Here is a 24,179-nt window from a genome sequence, read left to right as displayed (position 1 = left end):
CACAGTAAATGCTTATATAAAACATATATCTTATGGATTTATCATGACTCTTTATCAAAGTGTTTACTTGTAACCAAATAGTTATAATAGCCACTAAATAGTGTGGTATATACAACACAAGTTTGCTCTGTTTATTGTTCAGGGCTATTTTTTCTTGTTCATTGTATACTAGCATAAGATTTGAGACCCTCATAGTCACCTAGGATTGCTTATTTGTTGTCAGAAAAGCATAGATAAGCACAAGAATGGGTGTGTATGTCTGTGTGACTGTATGTGTGTGTCATAAATTATTTAATGAACACTTAAGAAAAAAAATTCCTGGTGACTTCCCTGGTGGCTCAGATGGTAAAGTGTCTGCCTACAGTGTGGGAGACCCAGGTTCAATCCCTGGGTCATGAAGATCTCCTGGAGAAGGAAATGACAACCCACTCCAGTATTCTTGCTGGGAAAATCCCATGGACGGTGGAACCTGGTAGGTTACAGTCTATGGGGTCACAAAGAGTCGGATACAACTAAGCGACTTCACTTTCAGAAAAAAAATACATACGACAAAATTCACTGAGGTATAGTTTTCATTATTTTGTTGCAGGTTGTTTTCCAATGAAGTAGGAAATGGGTACTTAAGCATATCACCAGAGTAAATATTCCTGTAAAGATGGTGAATTATAGAGGAAATTGAGAATATCAAAGTCATTGATTCTAACATTTTAAGATAGTCAAAATCTAGTTGTTAAAAAGATTTTTAAATATACATCATTCACCATTTGGTCCTGCCAAGCAGCCACATGGCACAATCTCCTAAGTCTACCAAATAAAAAATAAATCTTCAGAATGTAAAAAATGACACTCAGAATTTTTACCCAATTTGAAAGGAAATGGAATCAGTTAGGGAAATCATAATGTGGAAAAGAAAATAGATTTGTAGTACGATCAGCATTTAATGACTTATTTAAGGAATTTTGAAAGGAAGATCTACATAGGAATAGATCTAAAACAGATGTTAGATGAAAAATGCCATGAATTTCAAGAATTTATTAGAAACCAACTTGAGCCTTGAATGAATACTTAAAGGGAGTTGTCTCATGCCCATCAACTAGGACATAAATGCTAAAATATCCTGTGCTTACATATTTAAACTAAGCAAATATGGGTAGCTAATATTTTTAAGATGAGATTCCAAGTGGAAATGAAAACAACAGATCACACTAAATGCTTTCTATCTGGAATAAGTGAATGCATAGTAGAAGGAAGAAGCAATATGACATTCTATCATACAAAATGTAGAAAAGCAACCAGTGTTGTGATTTTTCAGGTTATCATGTTTTTTCTCCTTTGGAAGGGTTTGGTTTCAGTGTTCATTTCATACTTTTGTTATAAGTCAATTAGTGAAATGAAAAAGACTGCTAAGAGATAGACTAGCCACCCAGTATCCAGTTAAATGTGCCAATCAAATATTCTTTATTAACTTAGTCAGTTACTGAAGTTCCCGTTTCTGTTGCTGCAGCAGGAGGGTTGCCCCATGATTTGAGTGTCAAGGTGCTAGAATCTGTCCTGCTGCTTTTTAGACTGTGATTGAGACTTAGAGGTTGCTCTTATAGACCTTGATGGATGAGATGCTTAAAAGTTGAGTCCCACCCAATTCTGAGAATATATCCCTGTATAACTTGGCATTGTCAGTCCTATTTTTTTTTTAACCAACATCTTTTCGTATCCCTTAAGTATTTCTGAGGAATTATCATTTATCATCTTTTGGAGTTTGTCTTAGATACAAAAATGTATCCATTTTTCACATAACTGAGAAAAAAGAATGAAAACTGGAAAGCATCTTTATATCTTTACACTAATGTAGCATCTTTAGTGTTTGGTGATTTCTCATTTTATGGCATTTGGGAGTTTTTAATTCATTGATTTTTGGATTGTCATGTAGGGACCTCAGTGGTACAAGTGACAGCGACGGATGCTGACGATCCTACATACGGCAACAGCGCTCGAGTGGTCTACAGCATCCTGCAGGGTCAGCCATACTTCTCAGTGGAGCCCAAAACAGGTAAACATTGACATGTGACTCTCCTTGTAAAGTCATTATTTCTTTCTTGGCATGGAATTAATAGTTTTTTGATTCAATGTGGTTGAAACTGATGACACTCTATTTTTATTGTGCCTTTCTCAAAATGTGTACCATGGTAATAAACGGCATATTATTTATAGAGCCATTAGCACCTTTAAAAAATATTTTACTACATTGATCAGAATTTCTATCAAAATTAAGCAAAATATGAGCTACTGAAAAGTTTTTCAGCTGCTGTCTCTTGACTATAAGAAAATGTTGAATATTTACGTCTGCAATGTTTCAATTTGTTTTCTTTAATTAACTCACATAGGAATTACACACAGTAGAATTTTAAATCTTCAGCAGAATCTCCCTGCCATGTAGTAGCATATATAGTAGTTACAGCTTCTCCTTCCAGAGGCTGGCTTTCTCAGGGAAATTAGCTGAAACATAACAATTAGGATGATGATCTGCTAAATCAAAAACTAAATTAAATGACTTTTTTTTCATTTTAGAAGGAAAAAAAAATGGGTTGCAAAACTGTCTGGATAGAAAATGTGGTTGTTTGGCTAGATGTTCTGTTTCGCTTTGAAGATGAAATGGTTCATATTCAGTAAGGGTATAATTTGGAGCACTGTTTTCTTGATTATAAAATAATATTTTATCTATTATGTGTCTCTGGCTGTTGGTATAGGGCAGTGTGGATGGGTGTGAGCCATTGCTTTTCTTCACTGCTGAAAAAATCCGAAATTTCTCTGTATTTTAGTAATTTAACTTTATCATGGAGAAGAATGCCTCTTCAAGTAGCCAAGTTTATGATCTTGAATCATTGATGATACTTATGATCCTAAATGAATATTTTAATGCCACTCACCACCCTGTTTTCCATATTATAAAAAATGGCAGTATTCATTCATTCTCAAATCACTGTGTGGCAGGGTACATATTTTAAATGTCTTTTGAAAATGACAGCTGTAATGTGAAAAAACAGATGAATTCAAGGCCAGCTCATCATTCATTAGAATGTTCACAGAGGCCGCACTGCGTGTTTTATACCAGTGTTGTGATGAAGTTTGGAAGCTGCCTGAAGAGTCTGACAGAGGAGTAATAGTTCTGATTGAGCAAGTATTGAAGGGGAAGTAAATGAAAGTATCTGCTTTATGATCTGAATCCTGTGAATGTAAAGTTGTGCTCATGGTTGATTTAATGATAGATCTGAGAACCTCAATTCAGACACCCACCCATTCCCTTATATATCTACACTGCAGCCTGGAAAGACATTGACAAGCCTCTGGCAATTTGCTCACAAATTATACACCTCTCGCATTATATAACTGGTCCAAAACTAGCATGTACTAATCCCAAGGGCTAAATATTCTGCTGCTACTAGTGACTGGCTTGTGAATTTAGCTGTGCTGTAAGATAATAGGTGTCTCATAGTCCCTGTGTAGGTAAAACCTCACCTGTGGGCAGCTGGACAGTAGTCTGTATCCTGGCGTCACATGATTAGAACCTCAAACTTCATTTTAACTTTCAGTCTCAAGGATCGTGTATTAGAGGAGATAAGCTTTTTGCTTAATTTTGTTTTGTTAGTTTTTAATGCTCTAGTCATGATAATCATTGGGACTTCTGTTTCACTAGTCATCAGTGCAGAGATATTTAAGGACTATCGAGAATGCATTTTTTTCCAAAAAAATCTGTTTTTCTGACAAAAATGAATGGAAATCTTTCATGCCTTATACGCACGAAGAGCCAGGTTAGAGTTTGAGGTAGTCTTCCTCAGTTAATGTATGATCCTTATCTATGTGAGAAATAACATTCTTTTCCGTATCTTTAGATATCAGCATTTTTGAGAAGCACGTAAAACTTTAGATAGGAAAAATGCTGAAAATATGCCAGATCAACATTATGTAAAATAGGCCTAGGAAATCACTATTAAATGTATCTCTGAAAGTTTAACTTTTAATTTCTTTTTTTAGAAAGGAATAATATTAGTAATATTAATAATATCCAGTTTTATTTGTTAACCACATATCATTAACTTAGCCTGACTAAAATTTCTGAGCATGTATTTCTTCTGTAACTCTACTTACAGGCCAGATAACCAGAGGATAAGTGTGTTTTCTACCTTAATTTTTCTGTCCACAAAACAAGAATGTGAATAGCTGCAAAAAACAATGTTGACAGTTCAATAAGCAAAGAGAATGGACCTAGGAACAAGATGATATAGCCTTAAAAGGACCATTCAGGTTTCCGTCACCTGTCTTCATAATGGCCCCCAATTTACTGGGAGATTGCGGATTATTCTAATGCGTTTATCTGGTCCAAAACCTGCAAGCACGTAGATCACATTTTTAAATGTTTCATATATGGCAGGACTGGCTACCTGATGTGCTGTTTGAAATAAAACCACAGGCTTCCTGTTCTAACATTAGTAAGATTTCCAGTGCCATCAGAAGAGCAGAAACCAAATATAGGGCCAGTGTGACTGCACAGAACACCAAAGCTGTAGACCTTGGAAAATGGTTGGAGAGTTAAATATCACTTAGGATTTCTTTGTTAAACCTGGAGGTGTGACTACATGGTGCCTGCATCAGGCATTGCCTGTGTCCTTGGTCTGTCCTAGTTTTAGGTAAGTACTACAGTCATAACCAGAGAAGGCAATGGCATCCCACTCCAGTACTCTTGCCTGGAGAATCCCATGGATGGAGGAGCCTGGTGGGCTGCAGTCCATGGGTTGCTAGAGTCAGACACGACTGAGTAACTTCACTTTCACTTTTCACTTTCATGCATTGGAGAAGGAAATGGCAACCCACTCCAGTGTTCTTGCCTGGAGAATCCCAGGGATGGGGGAGCCTGGTGGGCTGTCATCTATGAGGTTGCACAGAGTCGGACACAACTGAAGTGACTTAGCAGCAGCAGCACAGTCATAACAGTAGGCTTCCCTGATAGCTCAGCTGGTAAAGAATCCACCTGCAATGCAGGAGACCCCAGTTCGATTCCTGGGTTGGGAAGATCCTGCTGGAGAAGCGATAGGCTACCCACTCCAGTGTTCTTGGGCTTCCCTTGTGGCTCTGCTGGTGAAGAATCCTCCCGCAATGCGGGAGACCTGGGTTTGATCCCTGGGTTGGGAAGGTCTGGAGAAGGGAAAGGCTCCACTATCCACTCCACTATCCTGGCCTGGAGAATTCCATGAACTGTATAGTCCCTGGGGTCGCAAAAAGAGTCAGACACGACTGAGTGACTTTCACGTTCACCTTCACAGTCGTAACAAGAGCTCCTTCCGTACACACCCCTTCTGGGTGTTCTGTCTGTGTTGCGGCCCACAGCATGGAGGAGCCTCCCTGCTGTCAGGGCTTTCTGAGGGTGTCCCCTCACAGCTTACAGCAGTCCCTTCCTCAGTCCTTTCTGCTTGATATGATGCCAGCTCTGAAATCCTTTGATGTTCCAGAACCTTCCATCTTCACTACTGTTGCCTCTTCTCCATCTTTTGATGGTTCTATTATATGCTTCCATGAGTTTGAACAAGCTCCGGGGGTTGTTGATGGACAGGGAAGCCTGGCTTGCTGCGGTGCATGGGGTCACAGAGTCCAGCACGACTGATAGTTTCACTTACAGGGAGATAAGCCAAATAATACAAGTCTTAAACAGAAAATTAAGGGAAAAAAATTCATTAGGCAGAGCTTTACCTGAACACCTAATGTAAATGGAACCCACACAATGTGAAAAGCCCAGCCCCCTGTTACCAGGCTCATGTGGTTGCCTAGATTCCTGAGACTAACCCAGAGCTTGACTGAGTAGGCTGCATGCATCCATAACTGTTTGGTTCCCTAAACCAGGGCAGACTTCAGAAATGGCTCTTGTCTGTTACATGTAGTATACATACAAATTCTTGAGGAAATTCCATGACAACAGAACATGCTTGAAAGAAAATTGATGTCTGGTAGGACATCAGAAAATCATCTCAAAATTTATTCCCAAACTAAAAACCAGACAGTTGTTGAAAAATAGCAGTGATAAATTTGCTTCATACATAATACATTTTGTGAACATTAATTATAAAAGTAAATGAGAAGCTCTGGGTTACTGGGTCAGATGATATATCCACAGAGAAATGATTATTCAGAAAGCCAAAAATCTGGGCCAATCTCTTTTTCTAAAGAGATGCAGAGTATATTCTTTTCATCATAAGTGGCTTAAAATTATTGATTATTAAAACAATGCTATTATCTCCCATGAAAGCCTCATAGAACTGTAAGGCTATGACTAGACAAGACTGGCTTTTACCACTTTAGGGACACAGTATAAACAATTTTCTCTGTGAGTGTGTGTCTATATAATATTCTCCAAAATGCAGATCATATCCAGTTTATGAGAATTCTTTTCCAAATGTAGACAGCTTAGACTCAAAAGTAAAAAGCCCACAAAAGCCATAGAACTAGAAATCTATTATGTTTGAATATTCTTATTTAAATTCAGTTCTCACCTAGTTATTTCTCTCTTGTAAAAAAAAATGTTTAATAGTTGAGGTATTTGGAAATTACCTTTGCCCCCTGCATTTCTTTGCAAACTGTGATGATTTTTGCTTTGGAAAAGTGTTATTTATACGATCACTTGCGAAGAGACAATTAGAAGTGTGAAAAATAAATGAGTAACTTTGACTACCAGACTTCTCCCCTGATAATTCTGTGTTTTCTTTCAAATAATACCACTGAGCAAAACCGTGAGAAGATAAGGCAGCTGTATTTTCTTTGCTGGTTAATTGAGATGCTATGGACCTTTTTCCATTACAACTGTGCAGGATGCAAACTCACTTAAACATATTGAGAAATTAAAAATCAAAACTGAATGGGTAGGAAATTGTTTTAGAATTTTATTAATATTTTATCATCTGTATGAAACAATTATGTGTTTACTGTGAAACACACTCTTAAATATCATCTTATGAAATGCACTATCAAATATTCAATTGTCAATGCTTAATTTATTTTAAAAATATTATAAATACAGTTATGATAGGAAGAAAGAAGAAGAGAAAGAAAAAAGGTAAGAAAAAGAAGAAAAGTGAGGAAGACATAGATAAGTAGAGATATGTAAGTCCCAGGAATCTTAGAGATTGTTAAGCTTGGTAACAGTGAGTCTTATTGTAGTCAATACTCAATGTCTTCAATATTAGCGTTAAGGGAAGTACTGAAGAACAGACACGAAATATTCATAGAATCATTATGGTTCTCAGAAGAATATCTACATCTCAGACAGTTCTCAGTGAACCAAATGGGTATATGACTCTGCTTCTTTCGATGATCATTGTGATGTTTTAGAGATTCTCTATAAGCAGTGTGCAGATAACTAAAAGAGTTCAGGGAAGGAGTTAAAGAGACCTTGTATTGGTGTGGTTATAGCAGCAGCATCCAGTGTAGTATATTAGAATAAGTGATTGTTAAAACAGCAGTGACAATAAATGGTCTGCGTGCTAAGTAGCTTTAGTCATGTCCAGCTCTTCCTGGACTGTAGCCCACCAGGCTCCTATATCCATGGGATTTCTCCAGGCAAGAATACTGGAGTGGGTTGCTGTAACCTACTCCAGGGGATCTTCCCAACCCAGGGATTGGACCCACATCTCTTATGTCTCCTGAATTGGCAGGTGGCAATAAATGGCCTACTCAAATGTAACTTAAATGCTTAAAATATTGATGCCTGTAGGTGTGTATATGTATATATATGTATGTGTGTGTTTGTATTTGATAGGTACTTCTCAGAACTAAATAAAAATGTGGCTTCTTTAGATGGTATGAATGTTATTTAACTAGGAATCTTAACGTACTGGGACCAATAACATATTGTTTAAATTACTCTTAAATTATTGAAAGATATTTTCATCTCTTTCCCACTGCTGGAGTAGTTACCAAAGCGTAGGATATTGTGATGAAAAGGGCAGACCAGGTATAGCATAAAACAGGCTTGTAACTTATACTTAGGGCTGAAATATACACAGACCATTATTATGTGTGTCACATGAAGAGTCAGCATTCAAATAATTTAAATTGGCAACTTTAAAAAACATTTTATAAATTTGGAAGGTATAAAGACATTTTTATGCTGAACATGAACAACATTTTAAGATGGCAGCTTTTAAAAATATTTTATAAATTTGGAGGGTATAAAAACATTTTTGTGCCAAACATGCAGAAAAAAGAATGTTTATTCCAATTTGTTTATAATCATTTTCTTCCTAAAGAACCATCCTCTATCAGACAGCCCAGTTTTGCTCCTGAGAAGTCCATGTTACCACAGTTCCTGTCCCTCAGGACTGAGTCATTGGGAATTTAAATTCTGACTTAAATTCTGAAAGTTAGCATCTTTTAACAAAATAGATAGATGAACAAAAGAGTTCCAGTTGTGTAGGTAAAACATTATCAGAAATGATTAAAGTACAAGAAATGATTAAGTAGGATTCTAGACTCCTTACTGTATCTAATTAGCAAAGATGACCTCCTGTTTGTAGTTCAAGATCTGTATAGAGCAATATTGAATAGATGCGTTTTCATTTGTTATGATCTCTATGTGTGTATACTGAGTCTGACTCTTTGCGACCCCATGGACTGTAGCCCACCAGGCTCCTCTGTCCATGGAATTCTTCAGGCAGGAATACTAGAGTGGGTTGCCATGCCCTGCTCCAGGGGATCTTCCAGACCCAAGGATCGAACTTAAATCTCCCTCATTGTGGACAGATTCTTTACCATCTGAGCCACACAGGAAGCCCAAGTATATTATATTAAGTATATGTATTATTTTATAGATGTGTGTGCTTGCTCAGTTGCTAGGTAGTGTCTGGCTCCTTGCGACCCTCTGGACTGTAGCCTGCTTGACTCCACTGTTGGTGGAATTTTCTAGGCAAGAATACTGGAGTGGGTTGCCATTTCCTCCTCCAGGGGATCTTCCTGACCCAAGGTTTGAACCCACGTCTACTGCATTGGCAGGTGGATTCTTTGCCAGTGGGCAGCCACAGCAAAACTAAACTTTACTCATAATTATTCTATTTTCTCATATGTGTATATAATAATTGGTTATTAATATAAAACCACTGATTTGCTGCAGCAGTGATTGTTGTTCAAGCTTTCTTATCACACAGCATGGAGTTCTGAAGACAGTTTCTTATACCTCTGAAGTCTTCAAGGTTCTCCTTATTAAATACAATTGATTAGAAAGAAACAGCAAAACACATTGATGTTTTTACTATCTTGATTTTCATGAACACAGTCACTCTCATAGTTAATACTTTTTCTCAGGTTTTTATAATAACAGATACAACCTAAAGTCTATCCAGCATCATAGTTTGCAATGGTGTTTTGTTTGTTAAGCATAAACGACACATTCTTTCATGTATAGAATACGTAGTTACTTTGCTGGGAGAGTAGTAGCAACAATAGCTGAAAGGGTTTATGGTGATTTCACCTCACTGGGAATTAAGATATTGGAGAGGGTGAGAGACAAAAAGATTCATTGTCATGTATTTTACAGGCAACGGCCCAGTCTTCTAGAGTAGATTTTATTTAAGCTGGTATTTTTTGAGTCATATTTCTGTAAAACTTAGGGATAATGCTCTCTTTACCCTGGTCTTCTATATTGCAGTGTTTTCTGTGTTTTGTAATGTTTATATAGTTGTTATATCTCTTTGGTCTTTAATGTGCTTTAAAGTTATTAAAAGTAAACAAAACAGCAGAAGGCAACCACTTGAGCTATTTCTACATTTATCAGTGTTCTTCGCTAGTATAAATGCAGTGATTCATGATGCATTTTACTGGGATTTGAAATTTTTCAGGAGTCATCAAGACCGCCCTTCCAAACATGGATAGAGAGGCTAAAGACCAGTATTTGCTTGTTATTCAGGCAAAGGATATGGTTGGTCAAAACGGAGGGCTCTCTGGAACCACGTCGGTCACCGTGACCCTCACTGATGTCAACGATAACCCACCTCGCTTTCCTCGAAGTAAGCTGTTCTGTGGCATGTGGCAAGCATGCTCCCTTTCCTTGCCAGATTATAGGAATGTCTTTAGAAAGGAATTTTCCCAAATATGTCTCAAATAATTAATCTCAATTACATTCTCCTCCAATTTTGTTTTATCAGGGACTTGATTTTTAATTCAGTAATATGAAATAATAAAGGTATTAGAAGCAAATAAAAGCAATTATACCTTGTATTCTGTCTTAAATGTAATTTTTTTCTTTTAGTACACTTTGAATACTAGACAGTTATTAAGTTTGTTTATGTATTAGTCTTTTTAGTCAAAGACATGCTGCCCTTTACATTCTGTTAACTCTGAGGTTGTTCCCAATTATTAATAGTAACATTCAAATACACTTCATGAATTCTGTATACTAAAAGCACTGCTTTATTTCTAAAGATTAAAAAAAGAGTACTGAACTTTCTCATTCCACACTTTTTTTAAACCAGTTCATGAACCTTGAATGTTCCTTTTGCTACCTACCACATCTGTTTTAATGCAAACACTCAGTGTTTCAAAAGAAACCAGTTCAAAGAACCAGAAAACCACCTTCCCTCTGTTTAGTTTCTTTGAGCAAAGTGGCATTTCTTTTAACCAAGTAAAAGGAAAAAAAAAAGAAAATTTTTCTTAGGTAGAGGTGTCCTAATTGTAAAAAAAAAAAAAAAAGAAAAGAAAAAGCATTTCATCTTATTCTCTTAGTTGTCCTTTTTTCCAAGTATACGTGGTATTCTTTAGAACACTCAAGAAAGCAAGAAGAATCGTGTGGACTACAGTATCTTTAAAGGCTTTTCTGAGGCTTATGTCAAACAAGGACAGTTTCTCTGGAGATATGATGGTCACCATGTTTTCCTTCAAATACTGCTTCTTTAGATGTTTTAATCTTATTTTACATATTTTTAATATTCAGGCTATTGTACAACAGACATTTTGATACCTCTTGGCAAAATAAAGTTATCCTAAGTTTTAGTTACAAAAAAAATAATCTAGCCTTAATTGTGTGCTTAACTGCTTACAGTGGGGGAGGAGAGGAAGACGGAAGAATACACAAAACAATGTGATTATATTTGGCTCATAATAGAATTAACTGTTTCTCTTTAGAGAAATAAGAATTGACATAGATTTTTGTGATTTCAGTTGTCATGATTTGATAAGATAGAGCATGAGTTTTCTAGCTTATTCAACACTCTCCTGGAGAAGGCAATGGCAACCGACTCCAGTACTCTTGCCTGGGAAATCCCATGGATGGAGGAGCCTGGGAGGCTGCAGTCCACGAGGTCACTAAGAGTCGGACACGACTGAGTGACTTCACTTTGACTTCTCATTTTGATGCATTGGAGAAGGAAATGGCAACCCACTCCAGTGTCCTTGCCTGGAGAATCCCAGGGATGGGGGAGCCTGGTGGGCTGCCGTCTCTGGGGTCGCACAGAGTCAGAGACGACTTATAGTGAAGAAAGCCAAAAATATATCATTAACTTTTTCATTTTGACTGGGATTTTCTTTGTCTACCCTTTAGGTACTATTTTAAGCTTGAAATTTTTGGATTTTCCTAAGGAACTTATAGATATGTGAAAGGGGTCACTCAAAAATGATGTTGTGATTATTTTTTAAAAATCAGTAACAATTAACAAAATGTATAGAATTGCAAACACCGAGGTTCTTATTCTAGCATGTAGCATAATTCATGGGGTTGCAAAGAGTCCGACATGACTGAGCAACTGACCTGAACCTTCATTTGGATACAATTTCCTTTCTCTGTTTCTCTTAAAGAGTATCCTTTCATTTTTCTTCATAAGAAAGTGCAGATGCATCACAGTTAGCAGCCAAAAGGAAACAGAAAAGGATGAGGAAGCGGGGAAAAGTAGATGATTAAAGGGAAATGTTGAAGGGGCATTTCCTGGTTTCAAAAGGTTCTTCATCTGCCTCCCAAGCTGGTTTTCTTTCTTTCTTTCTTTCTTTTTTTTTTTTTTAGTTGAGGGATGGTAAAGAGTTTTTACAAAAGAAAGTTTGAAAAAGTTACTCTTCCTTTTTTGCTTCTCTTTCTTCCTGTTTAAATAACATAGTCTCTGTTCTTGTGCTATTGTGCCCTGAGTTTAATGTACAAGTCATACTTAATATTGCATTTTATCAACTTCCTTGTCCAGTTTTCTGAAACTTTTTCAGTAAAAGATACTATTGTGGAAATCCCAGCATTAAGGAATTGAGAATTAGGCTCATTTTTTGTGCATTTGAAGTCTAAGCTATACTATTTTAAATTTTAAATATTTATAAATTACTTGCATATTAATTATTTATAGTCGACTCAGTGTTAATTCTGTTTACAATTTAAGTTTTATTTTTATCATTAAAAGTGGTATATTTCTCACGACTAGAAATACTGGTATGGAGTACTTCTTATGCTTTTCCCCAGGCTGTCTTTGACATTGATTATTATGTAATCATTTCCTTGGAATTTTTAAAGCTGTATGAAACTTATCATTTGTCTCATATTGCCTTATCATCTTATTTTATAAAGACATAAAAGCAAATTAAGCAAAGAGGGTTCAAGATAGCCAGATAATTAAATTTTATTGGTTAGTTTGGTATAAGGTTTTGTTCATTTCTTGTTCTTAATTTCACAGGGTCGTACCAATATAACGTCCCAGAATCATTGCCAGTGGCTTCTGTTGTGGCCAGAATTAAAGCTGCCGATGCAGATATAGGAGCTAATGCTGAAATGGATTACAAAATTGTGGATGGTGATGGATTAGGGATTTTCAAGATTGCCGTTGACAAAGATACACAGGAAGGAATCATTACCATACAGAAGGTAATATTTTCTTTATTTCTTGTGAGGATGATATCATAGAGAATTACTGAAAAGCCAAGTCCGCTTTGATGGAATGATGTAGTAGACACATTGAATGGGAGTTTGGAACCATTATTATTTTATGTTTAGGGGTAGAAAGCTACTCATTTAGTTACAAGTGTTGGCACTATAGAGAAAAAATTGGGTAACATTTGTAATTAAGGTCTAACAGTTCTATTCTCTGAGTAAACCCACAGCCCTTATCCATAGCTCTATAACAGTAGGACTTACTGGCCAAAGTGCTATTTAAAGTGATATACTTGAAGAGATGAATATTCTTCATTGTTGGCTGATAATGAACCCTAAAATCAGCCAAAGGGGCTTCCCAGGTGGCTCAGTGGTTAAAGAATCTGCCAGACGATGTAGGAGACACAGGAAATGTAGGTTTGATCCCCAATACCCTGGAAGTGGAAATGGCAACCCACTCCCATATTCTTGCCTGGAAAATCCCATGGACAGAGGAGCCTGGCAGACTAGTCTGTGGGGTCATAAGAGTCAGACACGGCTTAGCAACTAAACCACCAGTTGTATTGTCAGCTATTCTTTTTTAATATTTATACTTATTAAATTATTTGAAAAATTTATACAGAGCATGGAAAATTTATGAAACCTATCATAAAAATAAGTGCAAAGAAGATTTTAAAAAATCATTATAATCCAAAATAAAAACTATTTGCAAATTAACTCCCAACTCTGATTAGATATGGGGTAAAATGAGCCCCCTCTTTTCTGTATAGACATGATCTTTGACAAATCTTTAAAAAAATAAGTCAAAAAGGAATTGTTCCAGAATATAGTCATATTTTCTAAATGTCTGAAACACTAAAAATTAAAGCATGTATAAAGAGCCTACACTCAAGACTTGGATTCTATGCCAGTGTGACAACCCAGGTGTATAACTGTGTAATTAACATCTCTCAATAATTAACACACGTCAACAAAGAAAGTTATGTTTTAGTTGTTATAGGAAAACATATGTTTGATTTCAGGCCAATAGGCAAAACATTTCTGCAATTATTTCCAGTGGACAGCTGCTGTTTCAGCTCAGCTGGTGACAATCTGTGTAAAAAAGTTTTAATAACTAGGATAGGCCAACTGTTGGTAAATGTTTTATTTGTTGTCTAAAAGGGAAGGAATGCACTGGGATGCAGTCATGTTCAAAGATTTCAAAGACTCATCTGATATCAATCTCATATTCAAGAAGTTTTAAATATATATTGGAATTGTTTTATTGAATACATGCATATATTTCATATGATATGATTCAAAATGATATGCTATCATATTGAGATAGCATAAATCATTGAAGAAATAAACACAAATACATGTATTTGATATGAGATATTTGATTCAGTAGTTGAAAAATTTTATACTCAATTTCTTAATATTATTTCCAGAAGTTTTAGAGAATTAATTAAAAGAATAAAAATTAAAAAACCTGTAAGAAAACTGTACAAGAATGCATTTAATCTTAAAGCATAAAATTCATTAAAAACCTACAAGGTAAAACTTACTGATAACTTACAATGATGTAAAAGTAACATGATTGGTTATTACCACTGTTCTAGATAGTGGTTAGTATCTGCTAGGATTCGTTTTGGGTAGTTTAAAGGCTTCATCTTAACTTGCTTTCTCAACGTCTCATGAAGGTATTAAGTACAATGAACATATGGAATCAGTATAAAATGTGGAACAAAAGAATGTACAGATAATGTTTGATATTTCTGAATTACAGAATCTTGTGTATCATCAAAATGATGCGATATTTTCTTACTATATTAGCTAATATGAGAAACGGTTATATAAAATATTACATAAAAAGCAGTATCCACAATTTTACACACTCTTTGTTTCAAATTTTACTTCATTTTTATAGAATACAGGATTGCAGGAAAACATTAAAATGTTAACCATAACTGTTTCTGGATCTTCACTGTTTTTCAATATATAATATGCATTAGTTATTGTTATAATTCCAATGTTATTAGGTTCATAAGAATATTAAATAGCCAAATCAAAATATGTTTCATGATAGCACTTTGTGATCTACTTTGAGGCTTGATGAAAATTCCTGTCCAAATGCAGTCATATGTCACAGAGATGTCAGATAGTAGACTAAAATGTAGTGTATTGTTGGAGTTATCTAAGGTATTAAAAAAGACATTGTCCTCTGTCTAATGAATTAAGACTCAAAAGTATTCCAAATTCTATAAGCATTTCGATTCATGGATTTTTTATTTTTGATACAGAAGATTTCCTACCCATGCACTGTCAATAAGGAATGCTTTATACCTAATAAATGCCCAGTGATTGATAAGGATCTATCAATTCATCATATGAGATGTTAGCTAAATGCTTCAATAATTTCTTACGCTAAACATGGAATCAAAATTATGTTATTTTCAGTTTAAATGACTGACAACTAAAAATGAATTTTATTTACTCCAATGACTTCTAATATATGGACATTGTCTAATTTTTATTAGACAACTTTTATTAGTCTAATTTTTTTTAATGTTTCTCTTCCTTTGTTTTCTGATATAATGTCAGTGATTGTCTTTGGATAATTAAGCACATTCAGTATACAGGATAATCTTGAGAAATAATGATGGTGGAACATTTTATAGTTTTACTGTTGTGGCATAGATGACCAGTAAAATATTTAATGGTTTAATAAAGAGAATCTTGTTCATTTTTGACTGCAAAGTGTAGAACCAAGTCAATCATCTAGATATCAAGGGTCAAAAAATCATATTTAGGTTAAATGCAGAGCTTCTTAGAAAAAAGTCCTTTGAGAACTCAGGTATAGAATCCTAACATGATGTTATGTATCATATTGGGTCTAGTAAAACAGTGTATAGAAGCGTTAATGTAGACTAAGAAATGAGCAGTGGTGTATTACTTGAGATGGTTGGTTAAGCTTGCTCTGCTTTACTAATGTGAAAGATTGATCTGATGTTGTTTCATCCTCAAGCAGAAGATGTATTTTCCACATCTTATTGGGGTAAAACCATGGTGTTTAGAAAAAAAAATAGTCTTCAATAACAGATAACATGAACTGTATAGTTTTGTGACATTTTAATGACTATTAACTCATTATAAGATAATGTATGTGTATTAAGACAGGGTATCCAAAGCCTTGTATATGAAAAAAGTAAAATTTAAATAGATCTATAGTGTTTATAATGGAGAAGGCGATGGCACCCCACTCCAGTATTCTTGCCTAAAAAGTCCCATGGACAGAGGAGCCTGGTGGGCTGCAGTCCATGGGGTCACAAAGAGTCGGACACGACTGAGCAACTTCCCTTTCACTTTCCACTTTCACGCATTGGAGAAGGATATGGCAACCCACTCCAGTGTTCTTGCCTGGAGAATCCCAGGATAGGGGAGCCTGGGGGGCTGCCGTCTATGGGGTCGCACAGAGTCGGACACGACTGAAGTGACTTAGCATAGTGTTTAAAATGTGCAGGTAATATCTACATAGAAGTAATTGGCAATAATGATCTCTTAGTTTTCTTCATGCTAAAGATCTTTAGCATTAGCAAATGTTGCTTGATGGGGCTTTGCTTGTGACTTAACCTGCCAATGCAGGAGACACAGGTTTGATCCTTGGGTAAGAAAGATCCCTGGAGAAGGAAATGGAAACCCACTCTACTATTCTTGCCTGGGAAATCCCATGGACAGAGGAGCCTGGCAGTCTTCAGTTCAGTTCAGTCTCAGTCATGTCTGACTCTTTGCAACCCTGTGAACTGCAGCACCCCAGGCCTCCCTGTCCATCACCAACTCTTGGAGTTTACCCAAACTCGTGTCCATTGAGTCGGTGGTGCCATCTAACCACCTTATCCTTTGTCGTCCCCTTCTCCTCTCGCCTTCAATCTTTCCCAGGATCGGGGTCTTTTCAAATGAATTGGCTCTTCGCATCAGGTGGCCAAAGTATTGGAGTTTCAGCTTTAACATCAGTCTTTCCAATGAACATTCAGGACTGACTTCCTTTAGGATGGGCTGGTTGGATCTCCTTGCAGTCCAAGGGACTCTCAAGAGTCTTCGCCAACACCACAGGTCAAAAGCATCAATTCTTTGGTGCTCAGCTTTCTTTAGAGTCCAACTCTCACATCCATACATGACCACTGGAAAAACCATAGCAGTGACTAGACAGACCTTTGTTGGCAAAGTAATGCCTCTGCTTTTTAATATGCTGTCTAGGTCGGTCATAACTTTTCTTCCAAGGAGTAAGCGTCTTTTAATTTCATGGCTGCAGTCACCATCTGCAGTGATTTTGGAACCCCGCAAAATAAAATCTGGGGTTGTAAAAGAGTTGAACAAGACTTAGTGACTAAATAGCAACAGTGTTGCTTCACTCTTTCCTCCTACCCTCTTTCTCCACACAGTTCTGCATAAATAATAGATAATCAGGATAATTACCTGGTATACATCAACTTAATTTTTATTTCCAAAGTTCCCTCCACCCACAAATTCCTTTTTAAAAATTATAATTTTCACTGTCTGCTAATGCATTCTAATGCCTAACCAACCCAACACAGAGTTCTTACCAATACTGAAATAAACAAACATGAAACATGACTCCTCTAAGAGTTAATTAAAAACAGTTGAAATGGTGTATTTACTTTGCATGTCAAGCTTAGTGATCAGCAAACTTGTTTCACTTGACAAAATTGCTTATGGTGTTATATATTAATCTAGTTTTTAGATGAAAATCTATGAAGTCATAATTCTTTTTTCATTTTGAGCAGTTACTTATTCAGAAATGCAATTCACTTTTTATGTGCAGTGACTACACTTAGCACTGTAGCTCAGCATTAGTTTTGCATTAATCCAGGCCTTCTCCTTTCTCAAAACCTCAAATAAAGCTTATATTCTGACTGCTTACTTGGACATCAGAGGGCTATTTTTGGACCCCCTAGGCAATGGCACCCCACTCCAGTACGCTTGCCTGGAAAATCCCATGGGTGGAGGAGCCTGGTAGGCTGCAGTCCATGGGGTCGCAAAGAGTCGGACGCAACTGAGCGACTTCAGTTTCACTTTTCACTTTCATGCATTGGAGAAGGAAATGGCAACCCACTCCAGTGTTCTTGCTTGGAGAATCCCAGGGACGGGGAAGCCTAGTGGGCTACTGTCTGTGGGGTCACACAGAGTTGGACACGACTGAAGCGACATAGCAACAGCAGCAGAATTATTTAGACTTGTGTTTGCTAGACGCATGTCCCACTACTCCTAGTTTTATATAGTGGTCTGGAGTAGACACTAAGCCACTTAATTCCTAGAAGCAACGTCAAGTTTTTTCTGGGTCTTCAAATATTTCTTTCTGCTATTGGACTCTCCTGTGCTCAGCCTCCCCTGCACACTTACTCTTCCTCATCTTTCAAGACTGGAAAATCACTCCCATTCTTCCTTCTTTAAACTAAATAGGTAAATAGAGGTTGTAAAATTGTCTGTACAACTATTTGTCTTTCTAGTTCAAGGAAGGGTGTATGTGCACACATGCTTTCCACTGTTGGGCACTGGTCTAGTAAAAATGTAATACTATGGTTTTTGTTTGTTTGTGTGTTTTTTGTAGATGTTAGCTATGGTCATAGTGATTTGGGTAAATAGCCAAGGTCCTGTAGAAGTGCCCAAGCAAGCCCAGGCCCCATCTGCCAGCCAACTGGTCAGTCCCTGCTAGTCACTCAAAGATTTGAACATGACCTAAGGAAGATGCTACACAGTGGATCAGTAATGTTATTCTGTAGGTTAACAGGGGAAAAGAGGACTTTCTTATGAAGGTAACCACCTATGCAGAGGTTATCCTATGAGATAGAGGATATCATATGAGCATGTTAAGCTCAGAGAGCAAAAGTAGGGCAGATTTCCTGGAGCATGGTGTGGAAGGGGGTGTTGGTACCAGATGAAGCGTAGTGTATGTGAAAGGGCGTCTTTATGCCTCCTTTGCAAGAACCCTGTTATATATGTACAATGGTTTGCAAACAAGAATGGCTTACAAATAATAAATAATAAAAGGTATTTTACTTTTAGCTATTATAAAATATACTATGGAATAGAAAGTTATATTTTCTAATTTCTCTGAACCCTTATCATTGGAACAGTTATTCTAATTCATTGAGCATCTCTCTCCTTTTCAAAGCACTGAATTGTAATGGTATTTATTTAAACATTTATTAAAAATGTTACCACTTTTCCTGGCCTGTCAAGTAGCACACTTTTTTTTTTAATTTTCATTAAATTTAATGAAATTCAAGGATTAAAATTAATCCTTGAAGGTTTTCTAGTCTTGCCCTTTCTTGATCCATAATAGATCTGGTGTATATGTTTGTTTGTTTCTATTCTCTTTGGCATTCCCCTGAGGTTGGTTATCACTGCTTCACTCTGAAACTATTTTTTATTGTTTCTGAGCTCACAATCTGAATTCTAGCTTCTTAATGTTTAACTCTGACCTTTTTAGTTAAATTATTCTTTAGAAATTGCTATTCAAAACTCAACACCATTTTATTTTTATTATTCTAGTTAGTTTGTAAAGAAGCTACTTTACTATAAAGTATTTTATTCCTTATATAGTATAAAATAGTATATACTTTATATAGTATAAATACTTTATATAGTATAAAATAGTACTTTACTACTAAGACAGAGGGGTAGAACAGATTGAAAGGAAGTGGTAAAATAATTGTTTATAAAGTTTTAGATTTAGAAAATTCTAAAAGAATGCATTGAAAAAGTATTAGAACTCAGGAGAGCTTTTACTAATGAGAACTACAAAAGTAAATTTCAAATCAGTAGCTTCATTATAGTGCATGAGAACAGGTGTATGAACTCTTGTCTTCAATCCAACCACATGGATTTAACCCTCCAGGGGCTGCATGTGGAATATCCATCCTGCTTGTCTGTATCCCTAAACTTTCTGTGTTATTTTTTATTATTTTATAAAATTTTATAAACTACGTGCAGTGTGAGCTCACAAAGGCAGTCTTTACTCCCAAATCCAAGTGATTTTCCATCGTGAAAGTGTCCTACTCTTTGCGAATTCTCCAGGCCAGAATATTGGAGTGGGTAGCCTTTTCCTTCTCTAGGGGATCTTTCCAACCCAGGGATTGAACCCAGGCCTCTCACATTGTGGGCTGATTCTTTTCCATCATGAAACCAACACTATTTTGGTTCTCAATTTCAGAAGCATATTTTATATATATATATATATATATATTTTTTTTTTTTTTTTTCCTTTTCTTTTTAAACTAAAGTCTCTCCCTCTTTGGAGTGGTTTTCTCAGAATGAAGAAAGTCTCTTCTTAAGATATGATGATTCTCTCTGTCAAGAAATAGCAATTGTTCATGGCCCTCAAGGACAAGATTTTGACTTTCAGCTCTGCTTACCAAGATTTCAGTAAAATGGGAGTGTATATTCTGTTCCAGGTAAAACATTTCCAGAGGCCCCCTCAGAGTGATCAGAGTCTGAGAAAACGTCTGAGTCCCATAAATTCACTATTCTTTTCATGACCAGATAATAGTAGAATCATTTGTGAAATTTATAATGGATTTCTGAATCTGAGTCACAAGAGCATTCTGACTAAAACCAAGAAATTCTGCAAGAAGACAAAGCTTTCTTCCATTGTTCTCAGAATATGTTAAGATTTTCAGAGATAAATAAGAAAATGCTACAGGCAGTCCATAAAAAATGAATCATTTGTTGAAAAGTTTTCCAGGCTCTCCTAACTTTAGGAAAAACATTTACAACCAGGGACTGCTAGGATGTCAATGAGCACTTTGTTCAAGATGTATTTGTTCTGATTATTGTGTGTCTTAAAATACTACCTCACATTTGGATAATAGTGTTCTTATGTCCATTTAGATAGAGTCATTTCTATTGGAATTAGGTTATTTTGTACCTGTGAACCACGTTTGATAATCATCTGAACCTGTTTTCTTTCTCCTCTATAGTATAATAAAACTTTAGTCCATTGCTTTTTCATAAACAATGCACCATCATAGTTACAATGAGATTCATTCTAGTTTGAGCAAGTTATTATCCTATTTTGAAATATCTATGAATACTGTACTTTGCATATGGGTAAATTTTGGAGCAGGGAGAAAGAAAAACGGTCTTTTTCTAAAGCATACGCTAGTTAGAAAAAGAAAAATAAGTACAGAATTATGAAAGACTACCTTCAGTTATATGGGATTCCCTGGTGGCTCAGTCGGTAAAGAACCTGCAAGAGACCTGGCTTTGATCCTGAAATTGGGAAGACCCTCTGGAGAAGGAAGTGGCAACCCACTCCAGCATTCTTTCCTGGGAAATCCCATAGACAGAGGAGCCTGGCGGGGCTACGATCTATGGGGTCACGAGAGGCAGATAGATGTGAGTAGACCATCACCACCAGCACCTTCCGTTATGCTATTATTGCTCTAATGTCAGATACAGAAAATGTTTATTAGTGTGATCAAATATGCAGAAACCACAAGGCTAAAGATTTATATAGGTACTACCAGATAATTATTTCTTTTTTAGAATTCAGTGATCCTTTCTGTACATTTAGACATGATTATATATTTTCAATATATTTTAGACAACAACAGAACCATAGTGTTAAATAGTTAAAGCAAAGTAGAGTCTACTTCTGTGGCCATTTATGAATGATTTGATGATAACCTTTATAACCAGTTACCCAGGACTTCAACATCCACAAAGCGTGAACATAAGTGTTATCCCATGTTGAGTGAAAACCATCTTTCTTTCCACCTACAATTCTTTCTGTTTATATTTCTCCATCATAATTTACAATGTAGGAACTTTAGTCTTTCATTTTTCCTTTGAGTATGGCAATCTTACCTCTAATATACTTCAGTTTTCAGTGTAAAATCTCAGCTGGGATTACATATGGGTTTTGCTTGTATAAAATAGATTACTACATAGAGTTACAGTACAGTAAAAAAATGAGCATACAAGCCTAGGGATGGCTTGTTTGGAGGCTCATATCGTACTGTCAAATAACATATTTAAGGTTACTCAGGCCCATTCTACTGTTCTGTCTTCATAATCTCCTCATATTCACACCGTCCAAAAGGCTGAATGAAGTAAAAACGATCAAATAACAGAGCAGTACTGGGGAAGAATTGACACCATGGCTGGCCTCCATTCCCTGCGGGGGAGGAAGGGTTGTGTCCTGTTGCCTCACTCAGCTGCACAGATTTCTGAGCTCTGGGTTTGCTGTCTTGTTATTGAAACGTGTCCTTGTCCGCTGCTTGCAGTAATGAGGGGCTAATGCTCAGAGTCAAGTGTGTATTTCAGTATTTCATAAATGCTGCTGATGTGTGGTGGAGAAAAATGAAACCAGCAACATTTCCAATTTATTTTTCTTCTTTTCATTACGTTTTTTTTTTTTCTTTGAAAGATGTTATTTAATTAAGCCTGCTGCTGTGGATGCACGTTTCTCAAAATGCAGCAAAGATCTTCATGCCCTTTGACTGTGAAAAAACATACATTTCGGGTTTTAGTTTTGAAGGCTGGATGTGATAAGATTAATACAGTTACTAATTTAGTGAATGTCTGATTTTCAGATTAATATTTTCCAATTTGTTCAACCCATTGTTGCCGTGTATCAGAAGTCAATCCTAACATCATTTTAATCTTTATGAACATGGCTGTATGCATAGAGACTGTTACCTGCTTATTAAGGTATAAATGTACTTGTTTTTGAATAGTCAAGATTAGAGATGAAATTAAGGTCTTAAAAAATAAGAAATCAACTGTCTTTGAAGAAAGTTGATAGTAATATGAAAGTCAGCACATGATAGACTAAGGGACTAAGACTCTTCCTTAGGAGTCTTTTCTGTTTTCTTTGATTTTGGCAGTTATCTGAGTAATCTTTTCAGAATATGTGTATGTCAAAGACATTTTTCCAGTGAGCCTTTTATGTTTTGTTTTTCTTTTTTTGCTTAGGACAAGTCACAGATAAAGTACAATTTTCCTTCTTTTCCCCTGGTGGTTGTTCCCTAGATTAGTTTCAATGGGTAGGATTCCAAGAAAAAAATATTTAAGAAATACATAAGAGAGGACTTAGTGATTATGTAAGGAAAGTTGGAGAGAGAATTTAAGGATAAAATGAATGATTCTAGTATGGGAAACTAGATGAAAAATGTGCTGCACCTTCAGAATGGGAGTGTAGAGGTGATTGAAATGTAATATTACATTTGCGTTACCTGTGACATCTAGGTAACTGTTTCTAGAATGTCGTGGATAAGGGTTTTATCTCAAAGGAGAAGTGTAGAGTACAGAGTTAGGTTTGGGAGCCATAGCATATCCATGGCAATTAAAATGAAGGTGACAATTGGGAATACCATAAAGAATGCATATAAAATGAGGAAAAGAATTTTTTAGTTATTACTTGGTGAAACTGACAGACTTCGGTTAACAGGGCAGAGAAAGATTCAGAAAAAGTATTTTTTGTAGTCTTCTGGGATTCAGGTATTTTAAGAGAATTTAAAAATAACTGATCAAGAAAGGAAATAAAAACTCATATTTAGATCAATAAAAGGATTTGCATATATTATCAATAGAGGGAGGTGATTGTTGGATCCTGGAGTCTGTGTTATATAGTAAAGACAGGGCATAATCTGTATGGCAATGATTAGAATAGAATCATATATGGATGTGAGAGTTGGACTATTAAGAAAGCTGAGCACTGAGGAATTGATGCTTTTGGACTCTGGTGTTAGAGAAGACTCTTGAGAGTCCCTTGGACAGCAAGGAGATGCAACCAGTTCATCCTAAAGGAAATCAGTCCTAAATATTCACTGGAAGGACTGATGTTGAAGCTGAAACTCCAATACTTTGGCCACATGATGTGAAGAACTGAGTCATTTGAAAATCCCTGATGCTGGGAAAGATTGAGGGCGGGAGGAGAAGGGGACGGCAGAGGATGAGATGGTTGGATGGCATCACTGACTCGATGGTCGTGAGTTTGAGTAAGCTCTGGAAGTTGGTGATAGACAGCGAGGCATGGCGTGCTGCAGTCCATGGTGTCGCAAAGAGTCAGACACAACTGAGCAACTGAACTCAACTGAAGAATAGAGGGCCTTGAGTTCATGGAAATTTCCATGTATAGATCTGACCTCTCTGCCGTTAGTTTATTTGGTTAAGTCTATTTTTGTTCATTTTCCCTTTATGTTTGGCCATCAGATGTCAAAAAGTGAAATCACCCACTCTTATTCTCTTCTTTTTTGTGGTTGTATCAGCTGCTACCCAACAAATTACCCCAAAGCTAGTGCTTTAA

General features: G+C 36.3%; 1 protein-coding gene across 3 annotated transcripts in view; it reads left to right on the top strand.

Moving 5' to 3' along the window:
• CDH7 (cadherin 7) overlaps window positions 1-24,179 on the top strand; it is a 141,333-nt gene that overhangs the window by 70,211 nt on the left and 46,943 nt on the right. For all 3 annotated transcript variants that reach the window (XM_069569164.1, XM_069569162.1, XM_069569163.1), the window contains 3 exons: window positions 1,928-2,047; window positions 9,873-10,040; window positions 12,675-12,862. In XM_069569164.1, the coding sequence (XP_069425265.1) occupies window positions 1,928-2,047; window positions 9,873-10,040; window positions 12,675-12,862 (476 nt within the window). The remainder of the gene's footprint in view (window positions 1-1,927; window positions 2,048-9,872; window positions 10,041-12,674; window positions 12,863-24,179) is intronic.

Source organism: Ovis canadensis, chromosome 23, assembly GCF_042477335.2.
Source record: "Ovis canadensis isolate MfBH-ARS-UI-01 breed Bighorn chromosome 23, ARS-UI_OviCan_v2, whole genome shotgun sequence".
Lineage (NCBI taxonomy): Eukaryota > Metazoa > Chordata > Mammalia > Artiodactyla > Bovidae > Ovis > Ovis canadensis.
This window is presented reverse-complemented; position numbering and strand designations above follow the sequence as displayed.